The sequence below is a fragment of the Primulina eburnea genome, chromosome 6 (genome assembly GCF_022965805.1).
Source record: "Primulina eburnea isolate SZY01 chromosome 6, ASM2296580v1, whole genome shotgun sequence".
NCBI lineage: Eukaryota > Viridiplantae > Streptophyta > Magnoliopsida > Lamiales > Gesneriaceae > Primulina > Primulina eburnea.
This window is the reverse complement of record NC_133106.1, coordinates 36,655,596-36,674,168: the sequence shown is the minus strand read 5'-3', so window position 1 is coordinate 36,674,168 and position 18,573 is coordinate 36,655,596. Positions and strand designations below refer to the sequence as shown.

The 18,573-nt window shown below is 35.5% G+C and overlaps 3 protein-coding genes across 3 annotated transcripts; 1 reads left to right on the top strand and 2 right to left on the bottom strand.

The window, feature by feature from the left end:
* The first annotated feature begins 101 nt into the window (after positions 1-101).
* LOC140835534 (two-component response regulator ORR26-like) lies at positions 102-2,490 on the top strand. Its single transcript, XM_073201021.1, has 3 exons — positions 102-243; positions 1,294-1,443; positions 2,042-2,490. The coding sequence occupies exons 1-3, from the start codon at positions 102-104 to the stop codon at positions 2,488-2,490; spliced, it is 741 nt and encodes a 246-aa protein (XP_073057122.1).
* A 2,239-nt stretch (positions 2,491-4,729) lies between these two features.
* On the bottom strand, positions 4,730-8,633 carry LOC140834911 (probable GTP diphosphokinase RSH2, chloroplastic). Its single transcript, XM_073200107.1, has 6 exons — positions 7,572-8,633; positions 7,287-7,472; positions 6,186-6,646; positions 5,834-5,992; positions 5,397-5,748; positions 4,730-5,221 (listed from the first exon to the last, which is right to left on the bottom strand). The coding sequence occupies exons 1-6, from the start codon at positions 8,244-8,246 to the stop codon at positions 4,922-4,924; spliced, it is 2,133 nt and encodes a 710-aa protein (XP_073056208.1). The 5' UTR covers positions 8,247-8,633; the 3' UTR covers positions 4,730-4,921.
* A 4,698-nt stretch (positions 8,634-13,331) lies between these two features.
* Positions 13,332-18,543, bottom strand: LOC140834910 (putative disease resistance protein RGA3). Its single transcript, XM_073200106.1, is given in 4 exon segments — positions 13,332-14,014; positions 14,017-15,611; positions 17,580-17,958; positions 17,961-18,543. Coding segments are annotated over 4 exon segments (2,910 nt in total). The 5' UTR covers positions 18,349-18,543; the 3' UTR covers positions 13,332-13,466.
* Between the last annotated feature and the right edge of the window lie 30 nt (positions 18,544-18,573).

Here is an 18,573-nt window from a genome sequence, read left to right as displayed (position 1 = left end):
TATTTTTTATTTGGCTGCGGCCATTTAATAACTTGTGACTAAGAATTCAATGTTACATTTAATTTTTTTTGTATGTAGAACTAATCAACCGACTAGTGGAAATGGAGATGGCAAATGAAGCTGGGAACATCCCATCGATTTCTTGCCATGGGATGGTGCGAGAGATTCATGTGTTGCTTGTGGATCATGATACGGAATCCTTGATGAACACAACAAAAATGCTAGAAATGTGTTCGTACAGAGGTAAATAAAAAATTAATTTAACTCGATTTAGATAAATTTATAAATCACAGATGTTGTGGACTAAAAATTTTAAAGTATACATGTTTTTTCATTAGATTTGCGCAAAACAAATGTTCCAGTTTTATATTTATTATTATATTCGTTTCAAATATATAAGTTTGTTTATTTTTCATATAGATTGGAAAAACAAATTTAATTACAAACTTCCTATTATATCTCTATTTAATTCGTATCGTGTGAAAAAATGAAACATTTATCAGAGGTTTCATTAAAAAATTATTTCAAATAATTATATAACATTTTATTATAGAAAATTATGTTACCTATTTGTCATTATCAATTTCAAGTATAATATATATGACAAAAACTTGTGTGCGACGGTCTCAAGTATTACTTTTTATTGTAAATATCGGTATGGTTGACATGTCTCACAGATAAATATTCGTGAGACCGTCTCACAAGACACCTACTTAATATATATAGAGAGAGATTGCACCAACATCCATTCTAAAAAATTAAAATTAAAAAAAAATCTTATCATTTGAGAATTTTCTCTAAAGTTCCATGCTTTATTCCTGATTTTTTAAATACTAATAATATTAATAATTATTATCTTTATAATTTATATATTCATAATTCATTATAAAAACTTGACATTTTTTAAATTTGTCATAGACTTGTTATCTGTGTTAAATATATATTTGTATAATTTCATCTGCTGATCATGTTACCAGACCGGATTGGATTAAATCGGTTCTCCATCATTCCAATCTTGTATGGTACCGGATTAGATTATTTCATATTTATCGGATTGAGAGTGTAACCCGTTTTGAAACCAGAACCGAATTTAACTGGATTGGATGAATTATTTATCAAATAAAGTATTCAACAACCAATATCGGTAACTATTTTTAGATTCGACTCCATCCAGAATCCATAAAATGGGTTTCCGGATCGAACCGGATTAAATCAGACCGAATCAGCTGGGTCGATGAGCATCCCTAATTTCTATCTATACTTAGCAAATCTTAATTATTTTTTTGCTTTCAGTGACAGTAGCGGGATTGGCATCTGGTGCTATATCGACGCTGTCGAGTGGGAAGGCCAAGTTCGATATTGTGATGGCGGATGTGAACTCACCCGACCTCCGAGCATTCGAGCTTCTGTATCATGCTGTCAACATGGATTTACCTGTCATATGTGAGTTCTTATTATAAATTCAATATTATATCTCCATTTTTAAAAATAGGGATCCATATTATATCATTTCTCTGATTTTACTTTGCCATTGTTTCCAATTTTAAATTATTTTTACGTGTTAATTCACACCATTCAGTATTCTGGTGTCTTTTCTCCATTTTTTTGGAACAATTTTTGATCGCTTTGATTTTCTTCAAGTACAAGAATTAATGTTAGCAAAACAAATAATATATTATTCCTTTTTAGCGTTGTCATTTAAAGTAGATGAATTGGACATGAATGTTATATTTGACGTAAAAATTCTACTATTTTAGTGCTAAAATGTTTGTAAATGACGCTAAAGTAGCATTATGGTTTTTGATGTCCTTACAAGCTATTTACGTCCAATCTTTTCCATTATTCTTGCTATTCTTTTGAAACATATATCAATGTACGTATAACAAAGTCTTAATAAAAAAAAATGAAATTTATGTAATTGCTCCTAAGTTTAATGTTATTTAAATGCATATATATAGGAAAAAAGATTAAAAATTCAAAGTTAAGACTATTGTCATATATACCATTTTTGAATGTTATCTTACGTTCATGCATGATGAAGTCATGTCGGCTGGTGATGATACATACCTGGCTATGAGGGCACTCGAGAATGGGGCATTCCTGTTCATCAAGAAACCTGCGCCGATGGAGATCCTACATTGTCTGTGGCAACATGTTTACAGAGAAAAAGAGCGAAATGAGGAAAACGAAGAGAGATTTCAAGAAATAACGGCGAGTAAGTATAGCAGAAGATCCGGGATGGATGTTCAGAACCCGGATTATATCCTCGGAGGCAAAGGGGGAGACAAAGAGAAATTTAAGGGCGATGAAGATCGACGGTACCATAGGGATAATTATAATCTGGTTATAGATGATAATAGCAGCAAGCGGGTCAAGAGGAAAGTTTGCACGGACTGGACGGAAGAGCTTCATGCGAAGTTTGTGGATGCAGTGACACATCTTGGTGAAGGGAGTGAGTTCTTTTCTTTTTCTATCTATCATTGTTCGTAAATCCTTATCGTTGATGTTGATGTTGATGTTATTTAAAAAGTTTATGCTATTGGGTTACGAAGTATATTTGAAATTATAAAACTATCGCAATCGCATTTTTTGAAATAGTTTTTCCAAATAATATATATGCAGTGATAATTTTATAATTTAAAATGCACTTTGTAACCCTAGTTTATAACATTTTTCATTTAAAAAATCATAGTAAGATTTGAAGCTTTCCTGTATTTTTAAATGGAGAGTTATTCTTGAATTTTGAGTAACTTTATGTTGCATCTGAATGGATGATTTTGAATTCTACGTACGAATTTGAATTATAATTTTACTGTAACAATGAAACAATAGATGTAATCTTAAATTCATACATTATCTATATACACACAAAGTAAAATATATTTCAAATGACTCCAATATTGGTTGTACTTGAAAATCGTCCCAATTAAGATGAAACATTATATAAACATATATAGCAGTAGTGAATTTAGAGTTTATGATTCTGATTACCCGAAACTCCAAAAATGCATTTGAAATCAATCAATCCAAATACAACCTTTAATTTGCGTAATATTAAACTAATTTTGTTTAAATTTCTTCATGTATATATACTTGAAAATGAGTGTTATACAATTTTGTGTAGGATGTTTCCCAAAGGAGATTCTTGAGCTTATGGATATACCCGGTCTGACAAGAATGCAAGTAGCAAGTCATCTCCAGGTGTGTTCTTTATACTTGCTTATACGATTAGTTCGTATTATCATTTAAAAATACCATACACTATATATTCGGGGTGATTAATTCTTTATATAATATAGTAAGTATAGATGTCTATATTCCTTTGATGCATGTAATACTAATACGCACATAATTTGCACGCAATACGCGCACGAACTGCACATGCAAATTGGTTTGATATTAGTATTTGTCAATACTTGTTAGATAAAAAAAAAATTGTAATATTGTTTCACGGTCGACTCGTATCTTTTATCTGATATATATATCAGATCAAGTCATGTCACAGAAAACAGATAATAGGTTGATCTAAATTTTTGATTTTGAACAGAAATGTCGAAACAATAATTGGCAGACTCCAGAGGAACGAAGACCGGCTCATACGTTTCGCGACCTGAATAGTTCACAGTACAAGCCAAGGAAATTCGGGTCAATGCCTCAATTAGATCGAGCTCATGCATCTCCTCAATCGGCACAAATATCCAGAATGCAACCTGGAAACGAGATCCAAAATAGTTTTGGAAACGTAGGATATGTACCATCAACCATGACTGACGATTTCTTCCTTTTGCAAGATCCGGTCTGCCCGATACGCAACTTTTCCATTACTGTGCCACAAGGATCCAGGGCACCTAAGCAAACCTCTATCCCGGTCCCAAGCCCTTGTCTGCACGATCAAGCTTATCCTGGGCAGGTAAATTATATGTTATTTACAAACTTGTTCTTTGTAGACCCAAATAAATTGTGAATTTTGAAAATTATATATTAAAAAAGGGAAAATTAATTTTCAACTAGTTGTATACAGAATTCAGCAGTGGCGAGCGTGGATAGCAGCAGCATGGGCCAGTGGAGTTCAGAGACTTCAAACGTGGAGAGCGATGTCTCCGAGACCGAAGCCAATATAAAGAGTGGATGAATGAATTTAGTGCCGACCCAAACATTTTATTTGCGAGGAAACAAACAATTGATTCGATATTTTTATTTGAAATTCTGGGAGCTGCTAGCTCGATTTGTCTTTGATTTTGATCTTTATTACTTTGTTGAGTGCAGATACTTTGAAGTGTTGGATGATTTTATGTAGCTAGAATTATACAAGATTACTGCGTATGTTGGACTTTGCTTCTCAGTTCTTTCCATTATTTTTTTAATGATGGTGGAACTCGAATGCGCTCTCGTTCAGTGTACACTAGGTAAATTTTCGGATAATTCATTAATCTGCAAATTATGTTAGTCGTGTAAACTGCAATGACAAGCTCTATGCGACAGGTTCGCCTGAAAAGATGTTGATTGAAAAATCGAACACACGACTGTTAAACAAGTATTTTCACCTGCTCGACCAACTCACGTATATCATGTATTCTCATGAATGGCAGTGCCGTGATCTTTATCCTTGCCCTTTGAAACAGATGCCATGTTTGGACTTTCTAGTTAAAAAAATTAAATTTTGCTGTACATTGCCTAAGGTGTGAGCTTCTGAATTTGATATTTTCGGAATAATAAACAAGACAGCCAGTGCCAAACTAGCGAGTAAAATGAAAACGGTGCACTTAAAGATATTTCCCTTCATATACGAAGCCGGGCTATTATTTACAAATGCGGTTTTAATTTATCAATCAATATACACAGGAAACTAGCTAATTTTTCTGGTCGCTGAATGCTGTGCTGCCAACCCAAAAATAAAAGAATTAGCCTAAGGTTCATCTTCTCACGTTAGCAAGGTACGTGCAGCGGGCACTGCGATTGGTTTCATGAAACCTCCATCATACATCCGCTGGATTTCTTCCCGATACACTGTCAATGACTTATCAGGTATTGTTGGGGTTAGCTCCAACACGTCCCCCATTTTCAGCTTCGACATGGTATCACTAACAGGCACACGGTTTAGCCGTGGCCTCAGCTCTTTATTCATCCGGAATCCATATGACGTCCATTTAGAATTGCCTCGACCAGCTCGTACCAATAGATCTCCCACTGATGAGTTTGCTGGGAATTCTTGGACAGACATCTGCAGATTCAACCCATCGATGCAAACATTTATATCAGCATTACAAGCTCGGAAAATGGTAAAGAGGGGAATAAATATCGAGTTAAAAATACACAAGTTGAGATTTCTATTCGGAAATCCAGAATGGCATGCAAGCACGACATTATTCAGGCAACTAAAGCGGTCACGAACAAACCTTGTCATTTTCAATCAATATGACAAAGATGGGTCCTTCGGAGCCGTAACAAGGTTTGCAAGAAAATGTGCAATTCTCAGAGAGGGAAAGGAATGTGCGAGGTGGCTTCATGGAGTCAATAAATCCCGCAGACGTCATATCTTTGCTCATGGCCTCACACTGCAAAGTAACAACCCATCGCGCCCACTCAACCATCTGAACGATGTAAGAAGAGTGCTTTGAATCACCTTCTTTGTATCTCCAGTGAGCAGCGATTCCGCATTCAGCTTGCAGATGCATCTCTTTGGTTCGAATCTGAACTTCTAGGGGAACCATATCGTCACCCATCACCACTGTGTGAAGAGATTGGTACCTAAAAATTATAGGGCTCAAGTCAAGCTTAAATTATAATCGCTCCAGAAATATATATCATTGTCATCGTATCGAATCTAGCATACCCATTCAACTTTGGAGAAACAATATAGTCCTTGAATCTACCAGGAACTTCGTGCCATAGATGGTGGACAACTCCTAGGGCTCTATAGCAATCTTCTTCGGTTTCAACAATCAATCTAAACCCATGAATGTCATGGATCTCATTTATATTGAGCTTCTTCCTACAAAAGATAAAATCGAATGAGACTCATGAAATAAATAGGACACATATTAAACCATATGAAATTTAGTTTACACAATTAAACTGCTAAAGTGAACAAGGTCATCATTGAATCATCCGCAAGTTTTATCATTCTATACAAATAACCCTGTGAAACAAACACTGGTTTAAGCTAAGGGAGAGGATTCACTTACTTTAACATTTTGGAATATGTGCTGTACAAACTCTTATGCCTGCCTGACACCCAAAGATAGGGAACAGCTCCAGCTGTCAGAGCTTGCTCTAATTTCTCCACAGAATAAGTAACCATTGCCTCATCAAAGGCCTTCACAAGCTCGGATGACAATTCTTGGTACTTATCAGGATTGAGGTGTTCGAAGCAAAGATCTTCCAGCTGCTCTTTCCAAGTCGAGATCCCTAATCTATTGGCCAGGGGAACAAATATTTTCAATGTTTCCTTTGCAAATCTTTGTTGTTTGAGCAAAGGTAATGCATCCAAAGTAATCATGTTATGCAATCGATCGGCCAATTTTATAAGAACAGCTCTTGCATCTGCCATCCCAAGAAACATGGTATGCAATCGATCTGCCTCAGCGGTTTTACATGCCGTGTTGTTCTCCCGTGCAAGTTTGCTCAAGTGGCTGAGCTTAGACACCTGGAAGAACAACAATAATTGAATAAAATCCATAAGGCAATTACTTCAGTCAAAATCTAGAAGGGGAAATGCAGGAGAAAGCAGTGATGTAGCAAAACTAAAGCTCAAAAAATTTAACAGGGACGAAATTCCGCTTTCATGAATACTTATACACAAAAAATTGAATAAATAGAAAAAAATTTAAAAATGAAGGGGGCGACCATCCCTAGCCCCCTCTGACCTCACCATTGCTGAAGTTAACTCTTGTGCTATGTAAATAATATATCGCTCGACCATGAGAAAAATTCTACAAGCTTACAATAAAGTAGTATTCAAGGTACGAAAAAATTTCATGTTAGCACTGCAACATTATCCATAGAATCACATGCTGGTAATACAAAACTTATTGTTGCCGAAAAGGAAGGGAACTCAACATCTTACACTTGACAAATAAACAAAGAATTAACCAGGAAGAACTGGGTAAATTAAAGAATAACTAGAAAAAAGGGACAAAACAAAACCAAAAGAAAAAGGGTTTAACTAACATGTCAACATAAATTGATCCTTCGCCAAATAGCACATTAACAAAATCAGATTCGTCATACGCCTAAAAACAGTGCAACAAATAAGAATTATAGCGTATGTAGTCTCTGTGACTCACCCCCTCGACCAAATCTGCAACCTCAGTTCCACAAGTCCTGGAAATATGGTCATAAGTAACACAAGAATCGTCAACCGTATCATGCAAAAGTCCAGCGGTAACAACTGTCGGTGTAGCTCCGATACTTGCCAACAGGACCGCCGTCTCCAAGCAATGCTGCAAATAAGGATGCCCACTAACACGCATCTAAAAACATCACAACAATAAAAAAGAATTGAGTTCAATGTCATCACAAATCTTATGAATTGAGAAAGAAAAAGAATCCGTTCGAGGAATTTCACATACCTGGCCTCTATGAGCCTTTTCAGCTTCGCAAAACGCCTTAACAACGTTATCATCACGAAAGATAAATTGCTTCGATTGGGCTTCAAAAAGCAGGTCTTTAGCATATGGGGGTAAATCCAACTCCGTAAAATTGTTATCATCCATGGTGAAAGTTAGCTCCTCCGTTATGATATTCGACGAAGATGGGTCGATGTCTTTCATATTTAAAGTCAAAGGCGAGGAACCATATTCCACACACGAACCCAGAGCATGCCTCATGAACCCATTAAACAGTCCCCCATTCAGCGACTTCAAATCGGCGCTAACTCTTAAAGACGGGCTTCGGGAACCGGATAAGATTGAACTATGGGGAACCTGGAGTACAGAGATCGGGCTCTGACGGCCTTGATCTCTCTTCACGGACGAGCTTAAAGAACATCGGGAAGAGGAACCCAACTCCTCAGTTATGTCGTGCCACAGAGATCCCAATTCCTCGGCTCCACTCGAATACGCCGGCTTCACAGACGGCGATGAAAACAAGCACGAGAGCCCTCCAATCATATCTTTCTGCGAAGGCGAAGCTGATGCCGACGACGTTGACCGGCCATTGATGTCTACATCATAAGAGGCGTGGGAGTTGATTTGGCACACACTGCTCGATGGACTGGCGTAAAGTGCTATTGTCGGAATCGGCATAATCTTCTGATCCCTGATTTGAGCACTTCAAAGAAGTGAAATCTCAAACTCCTAAAGTCGTGCTCGATCTTGTAGTATACCACGACAACCAGAAATGTAAATGCAAACAAGAGCAAAATGTTCAGATGGATTGTAGCAATAAGAAGAGCGAATCAAGAGGAATAAACACAAAAAATATTTGGGTGTTCGTCAAGAAAGTGAATGGGGAAGCGTGATTGCCATGGTGAAATTTAACAATTTGAAGAAAGATGGTCAGAGGGATCGATGTAGTGTCTTCTTCTTCTTCTTCTTCTTCCACGCTATAAATTTCTCCGGCGTATTACTTTATAACTTTCTTGCAATCCTTCTAGACATGTATTTAAGGACAACGAACCTGGGCAGGATTAAATTAGTACACTTTTATCGGATTAAATCAAAATAATTATTGTTTGTGTCTTCTAAATCATTTAATCATTATATATATTAATAAATAGTAAAAAACTTTAATATAATATTAGGGATCAACATCTATAAATGATTTTTTTTGGTTACAGATGTATATTCTAAAAAAAAAAAAATAGCAATAAGTTCAAATTATGTGGCTTCTTGAGTATATAAATCAATCGATTTTTTAGTAACAAAAATAGAATAAATTTCCAACTCTCACAACATTGGTGTTATCGGATTAAAAATTGAAGATGATATCTGATCCACTTGAGGTTTGAAAATGAAATGACGATTAAATTATTATTACTGTTGCGGATATTTAGCATATAGTAATAAATAATAATATAATAGTGGTGTTTGGTGTTTATGATTACTGTCAGACTATATTTCGTTATAATTTTTAAAAATTAAAGTTGATGCCGATTATTAGTAATAAACGCATTTATTGACCTTTTCCGTTTGTCTAACTACAGTATAATACTGCAGTCGTATCTGACCTTTCTTACTATTTATATAAGCTAACAATCTTCGATAAAAGTTATAATTGATAATAATGATAAAGAGTCAAATTTTTTAAAAATTTTCATATTTTTACAGAGAAAAAATAATTATTAAGTTTTAATAATATATATTATAAAATGTTAATTTTATAATTTTAAAGAAGGAATACGTACGTATATGACAGTTGGCTTGAGATGGAGGGAGTTGACTGCAAGGTGGTCAACAACGACGGTGTACACTTGTTTCTTCTATATGAACCACACCGTATGTTTCCTTGTGTAGGAAAATGGAGTTGTACGAAAGTTCTACTTTTTTACATAAATAATAATAATAATAATAATAATAATAATAATGACGAAATCTTGTTTATTTTCTTTATTTATCTGTCTATATATATTGGGAAGGAGAGAGAGTCACGTTGTTTAGGATTTTTTTCATTATATTTACTGTCGAATAATTAACACTTGAAATTTTTAAAAATCGACATATTTTATCAATAATAATAGTAATAATATTGCTGGTGTGATGTATTTATTATTTATTGCTGAATATATGTCATGTATGAAGATATTTGTGTCCTTTGTTTAGACTTTAGAGTGTAATGCGTGCAAGTCATCATATCGTTCAAACTGTACCCAATCACCGTTGGATCAAATCATTTATTGGTTCAGATCACTTCAATCTCAGTCACTGGCTGCCGTCCAACGTAGACTCTTCCAAAAAAATAAGTAAATTGAAAACAAATCGAATAGGGATAGATTAGCAAAAATATTAAATATAAAAATTAGATTATATATTTAAGACGATTGAAATACATATGAGCACTTAGCGAATATAGATGGAATATTAACAGTGGTGATACCTCCAAGGGAAACAGATCATGGATCTGGGTCGTAGGATAATCTTAAAATGACTCAAAGTACGGAAAGTTTTTAACAGTATCATGTAAGGGCCCAGATAGATGGATGTCTGGAGCATCGTTTCCCCATGCTAAGGATGCTCAGGCTCTCAAATAGATTCGGGATGATATCTTTTTGTTCGGATGGCTTCAATAAAAGCAACGCACTTGAGTGCATAGGTATGAGACACATCGAATCAGTAATCATCGTTGTCGAATCAAGGAACATAATGGATGGTCTGGAGCAGTTAGTGTCAGAAAACAGGGTACAAGCAACCATCTTTTCATAATTAGTAAGCAAGCACTGAAAACAATGTCATCATTGACTTTCTATAAATATCAAGTCTGTTTGTTTAACATTAAAGCACTGGTTCATTTTCATATGGCCTGCAACATTTATTACCAGATTCTCTCTAAAAACCCTCTACTGGCTTGAGCGTCAAAGTGACCACGTCGAAGAATCTTTCCGCGTCCATTAACGTTCTTCCTCATTTGAAAGTGCAGGTTTAGGTGCTCGGGCAATCATCTTCAACTCATCAACTCGACCCGGTGCAAACACCCACCAAGCTCTTACTCGATTCACTTGGTCTTCATCAAAAATGCTTTGTCGTGTATATCTAGACCGATTAACATTCCTTTCAAGTTAAAATACATATAAGAGCACTTAGCGAGTATAGTTGAATGTTTAATTTGAAAGATACTTTCGGACTTAGCACCGAGCGTCCCTAAAATATGTCGTTACTAAAATGTAGTATAAATTGTTTTAGGTATTGAGTGGTCATTCATCGCCCTGCTTTTTTCAAAGTTGATTTTTTTGGGCAGTTTCACTTCAATAGACTGCATATATTAATCTACTTAAGCGGTTCCACGTCTTTTCTCTTTTTATTTAATAGAACTTCACGGAAAATAATGTGTATAGGATGTAAAGAACGAAGATATCGAGGATTTTGAGTTTGAATATGATAAAAATAAGATATGGAAGAAATATAGAGATTAACAAGAACGATTAGACATTTAAGCTTAAACGAAAAACCACCAAATGATAGGACCCTGCCTACCACCTACGGTTTTGAAAACATAGTATAATTCAATCGTTTAAATTATATAACATTATAATTACCTACATCAATCGATTTCCTAGCATCTATACTATATTATTTAGTTTGAGAGTACTCTTAGAATAATTAACTTTTGTGTCATATTAATAATTATATATATTACTAAAATGTTAAAACTCTAATGCAAGTCACATGTAATTTAGCGGATTGAATTCTTTGTTTCTTAAACATCATGTTGTCGATTAAATTCTTACTTTGGCCTTTTTTTCCTTTTCTTTTTTTTTTTTGTATTTATATTTTGTAATTCATATATCAAAATTACAATGTAGACTTTCACTATATCTTATAATTATATTTTGATCATTATATAAATATAAATCAAATAAATTATACAAAATGTATTAATATATGATTATTGCACCATGCGGTAAAAAAAAAAAGAAAAAAGAAAAGTGTACACGAACATGTGAGGCCAAGTTGGGACCGTTGGTCTTTAAAAATGTAGTATTATTATTATTATTATTATGGGATACGTGCATGTCCAAAGTGGGCAAGCACGTGTTCGCATGTGGAGATCAAATAGGATAGCGTCGGCTCTAACTTTTGAAACGAGCATTCTACCGATGAAGCACAAGCTACATTACGATCTACCTTCGCTTCGCGTCTATACGTTTATCCATGGAAAATTGTTTTTTTTTTTTTTTTATTTTATGTAGTATTGAATTTCAACTTTAATATGTTTTTTTTTTCCAATGTTATGTCAATGTCGGCACAAATATCGAGCCGACACGCGCGTGACTTCCGTGGAGGAAAATGAATCGTATTTAAAAAAAAATCGAAAAACACGTACAATACCGAAATTACAATTTTCCCAGATTTGTGTTTATATGAGATGCCAATGGAATTAATTTTTAATGAGTCAGTGATACTATTGAATTGATACTTATTATATAAATTATTTTCACAGGTGATCAAAAGCTTTAACAAAATTTTGACCTATATTTAACTAAATCAAAATTTGTGCACTCCATATTTTTAGGTTTCATGTAAAAAAAAAAACCAAAAAAAAAAAAAACCAAAATGTTGTCATCTGTATTAAAGCCTAGGATAATCTATTAAACATTTGAAATTTTAGAATAAATATTAATTAATTTTGTTATTTTATATTATAATTAGGCAAAAACTTGTATGAGACGGTCTCACGGGTCGTATTTGTGAGACAGATCTATTATTTGAGTTATTCATGAAAAAATATTACTTTTTATTCTAATAATATTACTTTGGCAAAAACTTGTGTGAGACGGTCTCACGGTTCGAATTTGTGAAACGGATCTCTTATTTGGATCATCCATGAAAAAGTATAATTTTTTATGCTAAGAGTATTACTTTTTATTGTGAATATGGGTAGGGTTGACCCGTCTCGCAGATTAGTATCCGTGAGACGATCTCACATGAGACTCACTCTATTACTTTTTATTGTGAATATCGATGAGGTTGACCCGTCTAACATATTAAGATCCGTGAAACTGTCTCACATTAGACTCACTCGTATAAATATGATGAATTTTATAAAAATAAGATACATTTTGTTGTTAAAAGCTAAAACACAACAGTTATTGCCATTAAAGGAAGTTTCGTAAGACGCTTGAACAACTGCCTAACAAGTAGTTAAATAATCATATATCCTATCAATCAAAATTTTAGGTTATTCCCTCTACTCGTGGAAAGAATTAGGCGGACAAAAATAAATATTTCTATACCTCCCTAAGTATCATATAAAAAAATTATTTTCTTTTAACTTTATTTTCAAAGGGTTTATATATTTTTGTGTTCTTTTTAAAAATGTCGTAGCTCCAAATTATCATCTACGGGGCCGAAAACACGGAACTGGCGCTGTGCATTTTTAAACCCGATAATATTTTTCTATCTGATAATTTTTTTCGAATTTATTCGATACTGTGTGAGATTCACGAAATAATCAGCTCATAAATTTATGTAAAAACTACACAACACCGGTGCTGTGTGTGATTCAAAAAAAAAAAGGTTAGACTTGGGCTCATCAGTTCATCATAACAAAGACCCGGGCCAGCGTTCCGAGACAAAAACATGGGTCGTACTGGTCCTGGGCCTTGACTGGGCTGTACTCAGCCCACTTGACATGTCTAGATCCATAGCATTAAAAAAAGCTACCTTCTTCAATAATAAACGTTAAAAGCTTTACATTTAATTATTACATAAAAAGTTATTATTATACATTAAAATATACTTGACAGTATCAAAACAAAGAAGATGAAAAGGATGGACTGAAGAATGAACTCTAGATGCATCATTGGCAAATCAAGTTGCTCCTATTCTCTCCTCTTCCCTCAGGAGATTCTGATTGTGATTTGTGGGAATGTGTGAAATTGTGCTCCGTTTCTCTCCAGTTTTCTTGAATTGTTCCTGTAGTAGAGCACATTTATTTATACTCAATTTCAATAGCGGTGTGATGTTGAGAAGCAGATGCTGAGGCAATGTCTTTAGTTTGCCGCAATGAGCCAGTTTCAAACACTTGAGACTAGGCATAACCTTAACGTTTTCATCAAAGCTTCCTCCATTCAAAAGGTCCCATTCTTCCCAATTTTCCATGTAAGAAATCTTCAGTTTCTTTAGCTTCGGAAATGAGGTTCCCTCAAGCTTGGCTTCACCATTCAGTGTGCTGTTAGCATCGACACAAAGTCCCAGAAATTCAGCTCCTACAAACTTAAGGTTATGCATGCCCTCAATGTAGAGTATTACCAGTGATGGAAGTTTCCCCAAAGGAGGTAAATTTGTGCAGTTTTGGCAGTCTTGCAAGGAAAGTTCTCTCATATTGGATAAGTTCATGATCCAAGTAGGAAATTTAGGCCTCCATATGAACTTATCTGCAAAACCTGAAGATTTTTGTGCCCTCGAAGAGCTTCTATCACCTCATCTTTTCTGCTACAAGATTGAGTTATAGGGCTAAAATCCAAGTGCAAACCAGAAAGGTGTTCCTTTTTTTGCATCTCAGCTTTCTTGGCTTCTTCTCCATCAGATGCATAGCCTAGCCCTTCGACTTTGAGGTGCCCTCGAAGATTGTTGAGGCTGTTCAAGTCTGCTATTCTGCATGCTACCTCTTCATCTTTGTTCTCTCGACTGATAATTACGAATTTGCTTAATGTTTGGAGAGAGTGTAGGTCACTAATTCCTTTGGGCAATGCCTTGAGGCTATTGGTGTGATCGATTTCAAGATGCCTCAGGTTTACTAATTTCCGGATTCTTTGAGGTAGTTTCTTGAGATGGTCACAGGAGCTAAGATTTAATGTTTGCAAATTATACAATTCACCAAGGGTTTCGGGCAGTTCCCATAATGGATTGTGGGATAAGTTGAGGTACTTCAAGGCCGTCATTTTGCCTACATCTTTAGGTAGGTCTCCGAGCATATTTCGGCTCAAATCCAACGCCCTGAGTCTTGACAAACGACGAAACAAATCAGGCTCAAGTCTGTCAAGTTTAATTAAGATAGGCGGAGAATCAAAGAAACACTGAACCCAAAAGGAGTGCAGTTTTTCTATATTTGGGACAGAGGTCGGAAAATGAGCATCTTCTGAACGCATCAACGTCAGATGACGAACACTTACCTGAGACGACTCCATTTTTCGTACTAAATCACTGTTGACTTCAATCAAAGAGCATTCGTTCTTGGTAAGATATTGTGCAAAATCATGCACCATATCATGAATCTTGAACTTCAAAATCGTTTTACCATCCTTATCTTTCTCTAACTCTTGGAAAAATGACCTCATCGCCAAATTCTGCAAGTATTTTTGACCTGTTGTCTCCATTTCCTCATGCTCAGTTGATTCAATATACCCTTGTGCCATCCAAAGCTTGATTAGATTATCGGCATCGATCTTGTGATCTTTTGGAAAGAAAGCACAAAACGAGAAGCATCGTTTCAAAGGTGAAGGCAAGTCATAATAGCTCAACATAAGAGGTTGAAGAAGCTCTTCCTCTGCTTCCTCCAATGTCCAAAACTCACTGGACAAAACTTCTTGCCAATCTTTCAGTGATGTTTTAAATCTCATTAAACTACCCATAGTCTTAAGAACTAGAGGCAAGCCTTTACATTTACGAGCTAGTTCCCTACCAACATCTTCCAATTCATCACGTTGCTCCTTGCGTTTTTCGAAAAATGCAATTTTACTAAATAGAAACCACGAGTCCTCCTGCGACAACTCTCCCAACAAAAGCTCGTGGCTGCTTCTCATTGTTTTCGCAACCTTTTCGTGTCTAGTCGTGACTAAAATCGTACTACCAGCTGCACCTGTCCGGAGAGAATTAAAAATTTGCTCCCATTTTCGATACTCCCCGGTCCACACATCATCCAACACAAGCAAATACCTCTTCCCTGTTATGTCATTCCTAAGTTGGCGAAGCACGGTTTCAAGTTCAAATGCATACGGTGTTGGATCTGGTTTTCTACACGCCCAAATGCAGCGGAAGATTTAAAATTTTTATTTTATTTTGAAAAACAAAATAATATTGATTTGGACGTTCGTATGATTTATCAAAACAAACATAGGATGTTAGAATCGTTATACCTTTGGTGAATTAATCACTAGACACCAACCGATCCGGTATAACAGATTTGGCTCTTGATGAATCCCTACGAACTTTCTTCAAGAAATCCTCCTATCAAGTCCACGACTAGATTGCTTGATCCTCTTCTAATTTGCACTAGAAAGGTAGAAAGATTTTACGTAGGAGAGAAATAATTGAGAGACGGCTCAAACCCTAAAAATTAATCAAGGTGGCCGAATTCTCTCTCAAATAATGGAGGCTCACGTAACTTTTATATATTGGAGGCTAGGGTTTGACTTTGCATAGGTTATTTATAATTAAATAATAGTCTAATGACATAATTAACATTAATGAGCTTGATTTAATTAATTGAACTAGTCCAACTAGTTTAATTAATTTAATCAAAGCCTATTAAAATTTTAATTATTTATTATGTTGGACTTGTACTCCTACAAGCCCATTAAACATAATACCCACCATATTTAATTTATTAATTAATCAACTCAACTTTTGAGCTTAATAAATTAAATACATTATAAATTCAACATTTGAATTTATTATTTAAATTATAAATTCAACTACTTGAATTTACATCACCTCCAAAATTTAATATTTAATAAACCCAACATTTGAGTTTAATAAATTAAATTATCAAATTTTATAAATTCAACTCCTTGAATTTATTCTCTCAAAATTTAATTATCATAAATTCAACTCCTTGAATTTACTATATAATATAAATTCAACTTTTGAATTTATTCTCTCAACGGGAACAAACAATCCAGTACTTGTGTGACCCTCAATGGTTCAGGGATACAGCTAGCCGTGAGTTCACAACTCCTTGTGATTCAGAATAACATTTATTCTTATTCGGGCTTACCTTAGTTAGCCTCATTCTATTCATCAACACCTTGATCAAGAATGTCAGAACTCATTTCTGATTGCACCAATCGGATCATGGTAAGAGCGTCTAGTAGCATCGCCCCATGATCCCCTAGGTATCACTGATAGTGCCTGCAAGAACCAGTCGATTATGATTAACGTACAGTACGGTCCCTTCATCTCATATATCCCGATCGAATCTGCAACTATTGGTTCATCGAGAGTTGCATATTAATTCGATAACTATGTGATAACTATAATAGTGGCATCGCGTGTACTATTTGGAGAACTCTTTCTCCAACGTACATCTCGTACTCTGGCCAGAGATTCCATGCACTATTATTTCATTAGATCACATAGGATATCCACACCCGTAGGTGAGCGGTGAATCCCCGACTACAATGCACTGGCTCCCATATGTGTTGCAACTGTACCCAACCTCGCCACCTGACGACTCTCCTGGAGTCGGTAAACGAGTCAAAGCACAGCCCTAGCATATAGAGCCTCAGTGTTGTCCCGGGTCATAAGGACTAATGGTGTACAATCATAACCACGGACTTATCCTCTCGATGAATGATAACCACTTGGAAAGTCCGAGGGAGGGTTGTTCGGTATAATCATCCTATGACTATCCATCTGCATGTTTGGACATCTCTATGCCCTTACTAAGAAACGTAGTACACAACATCACAGATGCTAGTCTCAAGCTCAAGCGACCTTTATCCATGTTTTAGGCGGCTGAATCGACTAGGAACGAATTTAGATCATACAGTATTTACAAACGAGTTTCAACATCGAATTACGATTCATTTGTATTAAAGTATAATCAAGGTCTTTATCTATGTTTGATAACATGGGTATACAGATAAAGAATTAACAAACCATGAAATAATGAATTATATTAAAATAAAGATTGTTTATTACACTTGAGTCAATAAAATCCCTAGTCAACAGTTGACTTGTAGGGCATCTACTCTAACATACGGTGCCTTCCCTTCAATATCTTCCACGATGGCTTTCGCAACCCGCACCTCATCAAATGGCTCGGAAACACACACCCACATTCTTCTATCAAAATGCTCAAACACAGCACTAGAATTGTAAACTAGTTGCGCAAGTGCTGTCTTTCCCATCCCTCCTAAGCCCAAAATTGAAATCACGTTTAAAGCATTTTTTTGATTTTGAACGGACAACATTTTCCTAACAAGAGTATCCTTATTCACATCTCTACCTAGAATATCTGATACATCAATGTAAGACGTAATTTTAAGCCTCTCGAGGCCGCCGCTACCCTCAAGAGTATTCAACTTATATCTATCTTTATCGGCAGCTATAAGGTCAAGTCTCTGGTTGATTTCCTTATCTTAAGAGCTATATCTCTACGTAAGGCAACTCTTCTCACACCAAAACAAGGCAGTGTGACGAAAGAACACACCTTTTGATAAATTGGAGACGAAGATTCTTCAGTTTCCCGATCATTCTTTGACTTGTTGATTGCGGTTATCCATTCGAACAGAACATCCTCGGCATCGCAGGACACATCTCTGAGGTTAGCAAGCCAAACTTTAACCGCTTCCTCTTTCACTTGTCGTTTGTCTGCATCAAGCTGCACTGCTTGAAGGGATTTGAATGTTCGGGTTAGGTTCATGACATCTTTTTCAACCCGGGATACTAATCTTATCTCTTCGCGAGCCATTTCTTCCACGATTGCTCCTACTTGGGTAAGGATCTCAGTTATGATGAGATCGGCCATTGTTGAAATTGCAGAAACTGAAACTGGTTCAAGATTATGCAAATATTCGTAGAAAGAAGTTTGGAATTTGGAAAATGGGAAACAAAAGTTAGATCATTGGCTGGATAATATAAAATGGAGGAAGACTTCCAATTACGCGTCACAACTACAAGGAAGACTTGGGAGTTGGGACAGAAGACTTCCATTATTTTGATCACCCTGGTTCACAATACTTTTAAAACATTT